General features: G+C 51.6%; 1 protein-coding gene across 1 annotated transcript; it reads left to right on the top strand.

The window, feature by feature from the left end:
- Nucleotides 1-6933: 6933 nt before the first annotated feature.
- On the top strand, nt 6934-8346 carry LOC107045666. Its single transcript, XM_015267999.1, has 2 exons — nt 6934-7674; nt 7768-8346. Exons 1-2 carry the CDS (start codon nt 6934-6936, stop codon nt 8344-8346), a joined length of 1320 nt encoding a protein of 439 aa, XP_015123485.1.
- The last annotated feature ends 548 nt before the right edge of the window (nt 8347-8894 follow it).

Raw genomic sequence — 8894 nt, 5'->3', positions numbered from 1 at the left:
CCATGTCATCGCTGGATGTCATCTTGCTTAACACCGGCAATGAACCGACCTTCTCGAGGGGAGAGGCGAGCTCAATCGTGGACCTAACCTTCATGAGCAGTAATCTGGCAAGGAGAAACTGTTCTTGGGAGGTGACTGACATCTACACAGGGAGCGACCACCGCGCGATATCCTGGGAGGTATCCACCGGCCAGCGGAGCAGACCAACATCGGAGAGGACCAACGCAGTAGGCTGGAAAGCGAGCATCTTTGATCCTAGCTCCTTTCTAGTAGCACTGGACGACCGCCCGATCGGTGGCAGTGATGCCACTGAAAAGGCAGCAAACCTCATGGGCAAACTCATAGAGGCCTGTGATGCTACTATGCCTAGAAAGCGTTCCACCAGCCGGCAGCCACCAGTACACTGGTGGAATGATACCATCGCCGAGCTACGAAAGGAGTGTAACGCAGCGAGAAGAGCATCTCAGCGCGCCCGGAACAAACCCAATTTCAAGGAGCTGGAGATGAGGTACAAGAAGTCGCGCTGCAAACTTAACAAGGCCATCAAGTGCAGCAAAGCGCATACCTGGAATGAGCTGATTGCTGAAGTAGACAGTGACCCGTGGGGCAGGCTGTACAAGGTGGTAATGGCGCGGTTTAAAAGCTGACCTATGCTATCGCCGACGTGTCCTGACCTTCTGGGAAAAATTGTCAAGGCGCTGTTTCCAGAACAACCGGAACTCCAGCGGAAAGACAACCGGAAGAGTCAGTTGATGATTCCGCAAGTCACAAAAGAAGAGCTGATGGAGGCATGCGGTAGGGTTGGGAACACTAAGGCTCCTGGCCTTGATGGGATTCCCAACATCGCGCTCAAAGCCGCCCTCAAATCGCTGCCGAGCCTATTCTTGGACGTCTACAACGAGTGTCTTAGGGAGGGTATCTTCCCTGCNCTCAAATCGCTGCCGAGCCTATTCTTAGACGTCTACAACGAGTGCCTTAGGGAGGGTATCTTCCCTGCCGAGTGGAAGCAGCAGAGACTGGTGTTGCTCCCGAAAGGGAAAAAGCCACCAGACGAACCGTCATCGGTAGGACGGTAGGTCCTCTCTGCCTGCTCGACACAGCTGGCAAAATCCTCGAACGTATCATCTATAAAAGAATTGAAGCAGCTGTCGAACCGCTGCTGGCCGATAACCAGTATGGGTTTCGGAGAAGCAGATCCACCCTCGATGCCATCAACCTCGTCATCGAGACCACTAGGGAAGTGATCTCAGGGGCAAGGTGGCTCAGAGGCACGAAGAAGTACTGTCTAATCGTGACATTAGACGTTAAGAATGCCTTCTATTCAGCCAGCTGGGACTGTATCATGGAGGCTCTTACGAAATTTAATGTCCCTGATTACCTGCGGAACATGGTGGGCAACTACTTCACCGAAAGGGTACTCAGATACGATACAGAGGATGGTCCCAGGGACTACAAAGTCACCGGAGGGGTGCCCAAGGGCTCAGTACTGGGTCCACTTCTGTGGAATATTATGTACGATGGCCTGCTGAAGCTGACGTTGCCGCAGGAGGTGAAGTTGGTGGCGTTCGCGGATGATGTGGCCGTAGTTGTCGTAGGGAAACACCTCGAGGATATCGAACTCGCATTCGACATCACTTTTGAGGCGGTCCGCACCTGGATGAACACAGTGGGTCTGAGCCTTGCCGAGCATAAAACCGAGGCCGTATTGATCACGAGCAGGAAAGCTGTAGAGACAATCATGCTGCATGTCGGGAATTATGAACTCACATCCCAGCCGTACATTCGGTACTTGGGAGTGATGATCGATGCCCGGCTAAATTTCAAGCAGCAAGTGGAGCACACGACAACTAAGGCATCCGGTATATGAGTAGCTCTTTCACACCTGATGCCCGATATTGGAGGTCCAAAACAGAGGAAACGAGCATTGCTGACGTCGGTGATTACGTCAGTGCTGACCTATGGCATCTCCATTTGGGCTGATGCACTGCTGACCCTGGAGACAAGACGGAAAGTGGCTTCGGTGTACCAGCTGAGCGCTTTAAAAACTTCAAGCGCCTACCGCACCGTGTCTGAGGATACGGTGTGTGTCATCGCTGGAATGCTACTCATAGAGGAGCTAGCCGAGGAACGAAGATCCCTATATCGGCGGAAGCGAGCAGAATCATTGAGCGCAGAAGAACTCGCAGCAGACAAAAGACGGAAGAGCATCCACAGATGGCAACAGAAGTGGGACACCTCGGATAAAGGAAGATGGACTCATCGCCTAATTCCGCAAGTAGGTGGTTGGCTCAATCGAAATCACGGCGAACTGAATTACTATCTTACTCAGATGCTTTCTGGCCATGGGTGCTTTCAGGCGTATCTTCATAAATTTAAGCATGAGGATTCTTCCGATTGCCCCATATGTACAGGTGCTGACGAAGACGTAGAACATGTTTTCTTTGTCTGTCCACGCTTTAGGTCGAGCCGCTCCGAGTGGGAGTCTGTACTTGGTGGCAGGGTCCTGCCCGTGAATCTGATGGAAGCAATGTTGTCATCGCACGCAGCCTGGGATGCCACGAGCGACTTCGCGGCCGAGGTCTTGAAGGAGCTCAGAAAAGAGGAACGCAAGCGCAAAAGTACTGAATAGATGAAGAGTCTGATGGAACCTCCTGCTCTCACAAAACATCATAGTTGAGCAGGGGGATGTACATTAGACTGTGACAAAGTGGAAGAGCGAACAGCTGAGACCTCCCTCACGAAGTAATACCTAACGGTGTTGCCGTGAGGGGAAGAAAGGTTAGTGGAAATTTGTCTGATTGGAGTTTAGTGGGTATTGGCAGTCACTGTCGGAGTCCCACACTCACTTGACGGAGGGAAACACCTATTTCCTCCCTCAGATGGTTGTGCGTAAATGCATTCTCCCAACAGAGGAAAAAAAAAAAAAAAAATACAACACGGATCCTCTCAGTAAGAAACTCCTTTACTTTCTGAGTTTCGCAGGCTGGAAGGTACTGCAATGTGGCGCGTATCCAGGTGGTGGATAGGAGAAATCTCGATATTCTGAATTGCCGTTCAGAATATAGTGAAGGTGCTACAGCTCAACCTCAACCATTGTGAGGCGGCACACGATCTGCTTATGCAGACGGTGCGGGAGCGGAAGGTCGATCTTGTCTGTATCTCAGAGCCATATAGACATCTTGGCACCCAACCCTGGGTTACTGACACCAGCAAGAAAGCTGTCATCTGGGCTTGTGGGAATCGACCTTTCGAGAGCACCAGCAGTAACAAAGAGTATGGTTTGTGAGGGCTAAGGTTGATGACATCTATGTCTACAGCTGTTATGCCCCGCCGAGTCTTTCGATCGACGATTTCACCGATTTCCTAGATAGACTGACCGAGAATGCGAAGCAGCACTTTCCCGTGGCAATCGCCGGGGACTTCAATGCCTGGGCAGTCGACTGGGGAAGTAAAGATACCAATGCCAAAGGACAAGCCGTACTGGAGGCCATGTCGTCGCTCAACTTGGTCTTGCTTAACAGCGGCGTGAAACCGACTTTCAGGAGAAGCAAGGTCCATCATGGATCTTACCTTCGTGAGCAGCAACCTGGCAAGAGGAAACTGCTCATGGGAGGTAACTGTAATATACACAGCGAGCGACCACCGTCCAATACTCTGGGAGGTTTCCACCGGCCAGAGACGTGGACCCGCAACGAAAAAGATCAATCCAGTTGGCTGGAAAGTGAGCTCTTTCGATCCCAGCCTTTATTTAGTGGCCCTGGATGATTGCCCAATCAGTGGCAGTAATGCCAATGAGAAGGCAGCGAACATCATGAGGAGACCCATAGAAGCTTGCGACGCCACCATGCCCAGGAAGCGAACCAGTAACCGGCAGCCACTGGTATATTGGTGAAATGATACCATCGCAAATTTGCGTAAGAAATGTAATGCGGCAAGAAGATCATCTCAGCGCACCCGGAAGAAGCCAAACTTCGAGGAACTGGAGATGAGGTAAAAGAAGTCATGCTTCCAGCTCAACAAGGCCATCAAGCGCAGCAAAGCACACTCCTGGAATGAGCTGACTGCTGAGGTGGAAGGCGATCTGTGGGGCAGGCCGTATAAGGTGGTGATGACGCGGCTTAAAAGCCAGCCCATGCTATCGCCGACGTGTTCTGATCTCTTCGAGAAGATTGTCACGGTGCTCTTCCCACAACAACAGGAATTCCAGCGTGCCAACAAACAAGGGAAATCATTGATGGTCCCACCAATCACGGAGGATGAGTTGATGGAGGCATGTGATGGAGTCTGGAATACTAAAGCCCCCGGTCTTGATGGGATTCCTAATATTGCGCTGAAAGCCGCTATCCATGCTTTGCCGGACCTTTTCTCCGAGGTGTTCAACGAGTGTCTCAGGGAGGGCATCTTCCCTGCAAAGTGAAAGCAGCAGAGGCTGGTGTTGCTCCCGAAAGGGAAAAGCCACTGGACGGACCTTCATCCTACCATCCCCTCTGCATGCTCGACACAGCTGGTAAGATTCTCGAGCGCATCGTCCACAGGAGAATAGAAGCAGCAGTTAAACCATTGCTGGCCAACAACCAGTACGGATTTCGCAGAGGTCGATCCACCCTTGAAGCCATTAATCTAGTTGCTGATACAGCTAGAGAAGCGATTTCAGGGACGAGGTGGTATAGAGGCACGAATTACTCCTTAGTAGCGACACTGGACATCAGGAACGCTTTCAACTCAGCCAGATGGGACTGTATTATGGAGGCCCTCGAGAGGTTTGGTGTACCTGAATATCTACGGAGGATGGTGGACGATTACTTCACTGGGAGGGTTCTCAAGTACGACACGGAGAGTGGCCCCAAAGAATACAGAGTTACTGGAGGGGTGCCTCAGGGCTCGGTATTGGGCCCTCTTCTATGGAATATTATGTACGATGGCCTGCTGAAGCTAACTCTGCCACTCGATATGAGTCTCGTGGCGTTTGCGGATGACGTGGCCATAGTGATCGTGGGAAAACACCTGGAGGACATTAAACTTGCTTTCGAAATTACTTTCGAGGTGGTTCGCCGTTGGATGGACTCAGTTGGCCTGAGCCTGGCTGAGCATAAAACGGAGGCCGTGTTGATTACAAGCAGGAAGGTCTTAGAGACAATCACACTGCAAGTCGGAGACTATGAGCTCACTTTCCAACCGTATATTCAGTACTTGGGGGTGATGATCGATGCCCGGCTCAACTTCTAGCAATAAGTGGAACACGTCACTACCAAAGCATCTGGGGTTCGAGCGGCCTTATCACGCCTCATGCCCAACATTGAAGGTCCCAAGCAGAGAAGACGAGCGTTATTGTCGTCGGTGATTACGTCAGTACTCACCTACGGCATTACCGTTTGGGCGGATGCGCTCCAAGTACAAGAGACCCGACGCGAAGTGGCAGCTTTTTATCGACTGCATGCCCTCAAAGTTGCCAGCGCATTTCGCACTGTGTCCGATGATGCCATGTGTGTTATAGCCGGAATGATGCCGAGCGAAGTACTAGCCGAGGAACGAAGATCCCTGTACCAGCAAAAAGGATCGACCGCAACGAGCCCAACCGAGCTCAAGGCAGAGGCAAGACGTAAGAGCATGGAGAGATAGCAGTCACAATGGGACACCTCACTGAAAGGGAGATGGACGTATCCCCTGATCCAGCAGGTGAGTGCTTGGTTAAACCGTGAACATGGCGAGATTAATTACTATCTAACACAGTTGCTTTCTGGACATGGGTGTTTTCGGGGGTATCTTCACAAATTCAAAAATGAGGATTCCCCGGATTGCCCGACCTGCCCAAGTATTGAGGAAGACGCAGAGCATGTGTTCTTTGTATGTTCATGTTTCAGAACGAGCCGCTTAGAGTGGGAGACTGCACTTGGCAGACCGATTCTGCCTAAGAATCTGATGGAAGCAACGCTGTCATCGAAGGCAGCCTGGGACGCAACGAGCTACTTCGCGGCGAAAGTCATGAAGGAGCTCCGTAGGGAAGAGCTTTCCCGGTCCTTTTCAGGCCATCATTGAAGAGAAGCCCAACTCCAAAGGAGGCGTGCAGGGTGGGGTTCCTACAACAGCCTGCCCTACTGAAATCTTTGGCTTCCGGATGGATGCCGCGTTTGGATTCAGCGTTGCGCCGACGTTTCGCAAACATTGCAGTCTGCATCTTCAGGGCTATGAGCTCCGATTCTGAGCTCCGATGTCTAGGGATAGTCCTTATATGCCTTCCCTTGTGGTGGTGGGGGAAGGGGAAGGGGGGGTGGTCAGCCAATCATATATTTTTAATTGATCAGCTGGTCAATTAAAAAACCGGGAGGACGGAGGCCCTACTGTCAAGGTGTTCACCGTGCTAAGTTCAGGAAGGCGCCAGGGGCAGTTGGCGTCACGAACGGTGGTCTCTGGGGCACCAGGTCCCACCCCAGGTCTATTAAGTGGCCCTACTCCTACACCCGGGGCTCTGTCAGGAGTGGACTGTTATACTTCCCTAGGTACTCGTGGGAACACAATGAAGGAAATTTATAAATCAAAAATAATGGAAGATATAGGAGGGATGAGCGGGCAGCACTTAATTCAAATGTCTCGATGCAGACACATCAAGCGTGGGAGAGACTCGAGAAGATCCTGAATGAGCTTCACGAGTTTATCTAACCGAAGATAAATGTCCACCAGGAGATCAAATCAAAAGTGGTCTCCGCGAGGACCGCACTATGGTCACTTTGCCACTAGATGCACGAACACAACAGACCGAGCAGAACTCCGTATCAGATGCGGAGAAAGGGGCCATAAATCTGCTGACTGCCAGAAGGATGCCCGATGCGCTCTGGGCATTGAGAAAGGGAAAGTGGAAAGTCTTGCCCATGTAGCTGGCAGCAGTAGATACCCAGTCTACAGGGAAGCATACCAGAAGATGTGCAACAAACGAAGATGAGGGTACCCCAGCGGAACCTCAATCACTGTGAGGCCGCACATGATCTGCTTATGCAGACGGTGCGTGAGCTGGAAATAGACCTGGCGCTGATCTCGGAGCTGTATAGACACCTGGCCACACAACCGTGGGTAACGGATACCACTACTAGGGCCGTTATTTGGTCCTGTGGTAAGTGTCCGTTCCAGAGCGTGGTCAATTGTGGAGAGGCGTACTTTGTGGCGGCTAAGCTGGAGGGAATTCGTTTCTACAGCTGTTATACTCCACTCAGCCTCAATTTCGATGAGTTCACCATCTTTCTGGATCGACTGACTGAGGATGCGAGGCAGCACTTACCTGTGGCAGTTGTCGGGGACTTCAATTCCTGGGCGGTCGACTGGGGCAGCAGGTACACCGAAGGAAGGGGAGGAGCACTACTGGAGGCTATGTCAACCATAGATGTAGTTCTCTTCAATAGTGGTGAAAAACCAACATTCATGCGAGGAGAGGCAAGTTCGATTGTGGACCTTACCTTTGTGAGCAGTGCTCTCGTGAGGGGGAATTACTCCTGGGAAGTGGCAGATATCTACACAGCCAGTAACCACTGTGCAATACTATGGGAGGTATCGACGGTTCAGATGGTTGGAGAAGCATGCCCGAAAACCAATACAATTGGCTGGAAGGTTAGCAACTTCGACTTTGACACGTTTTTGGTTGCGCCGGACGTTCGCCCAATCGATGGTAGAAATGCCATGGAGAAGGTCAGCGAGATCATGAGGCGAGTCACGGACGTTTGCGATGCTAGCATGCCTCGAAAGCGTACTCAAAGCCGGCTCCCAGCGGTACATTGGTAGAATGATCGAATCGCTACCCTTCGTAAGGAGTGTTTCAGGGTGAGGAGGTTATCACAACGTAGCAGGAAAAAGCCAAACTCCGAAGAACTGGAGGCCCAATACAAGAGTGCGCGCCGAGAACTGAATAAGGCAATCAAGTGCAGCAAGAGGCAAGGCTGGAAGGAGCTAGTGGATGGAGTTGAGGATGATACATGGGGAAGGCTCTATAAGGTCGTGATGTCGCGGCTGAGAAGTCAGCCGATGCCCTCATCGACATGTCCCCAGCTCCTGGAGAAAATCGTCTCGGTGCTGTTCCCTCAACAAAGAGAGCTCAACCGGCTATCAAGACAATGTGAGGTGGAGGCCATCCCGCCTATCACAGAGGATGAACTGATGGAAGCATGCGGTAGAGTAGGCAATACCAAAGCCCCTGGTCCAGATGGTATACCAAACATTGCGCTGAAAGCAGCTATTAAGGCAGTGCCAGCGCTGTTTTTGGATGCATACGTCGGTGGATGGACAGTGGAGTTGACACTGGCAGAACACAAAACGGAGGCCGTGCTGATTACTAGTCAGAAAAAGTTGAGACAATCACGCTGAAACCTGGGGATTATGAACTCACTTCCCAACCGTTCATTCGATACCTGGGGGTGATGATTGATACCCGCTTGAACTTCAAGCAGCAGATGGAACACGTGGCGACCAAGGTCTCAGGGGTCCGAACACTCTTATCCCGCCTCAGGCCAAACATTGGAGGTCCCAAACAAAAAAGAACAGCGCTGCTGTCCACGGTGGTGACATCAGTGCTGACTCATGGGATTCCTATCTGGGCCGATGCGCTCCAGTTCCAGGAATCTCGGCGTAAGATCGCTCCCGTCTATCGGCAGAGCGTCCTGAGAGTTGCTAGCGTGTACCGCACAGTGTCGGAAGATGCAGTTTGTGTGATCGCCGGAATGCTGCCTATCGAAATATTGGCTGAAGAGCGGAGGTGTCTTGACCAGTGGAGAAGGCACACTCCATTGAGCCCAAAAGATCTCAGGGAAGAGAAGAGACGGAATAGCATCAGCCAATGGCAGGTGTTGTGGAATACCTCAGCGAAAGGAAGTTGGACTCACCGTCTAATACCACAGTTAGATGTTTGGCTGAAC

This window comes from Diachasma alloeum, unplaced genomic scaffold, assembly GCF_001412515.2.
Source record: "Diachasma alloeum isolate Michigan unplaced genomic scaffold, Dall2.0 Dall_scaffold_01045, whole genome shotgun sequence".
Lineage (NCBI taxonomy): Eukaryota > Metazoa > Arthropoda > Insecta > Hymenoptera > Braconidae > Diachasma > Diachasma alloeum.
The sequence above is the reverse complement of the archived record's forward strand: the minus strand, read 5'-3'. Positions and strand labels throughout refer to the sequence as shown.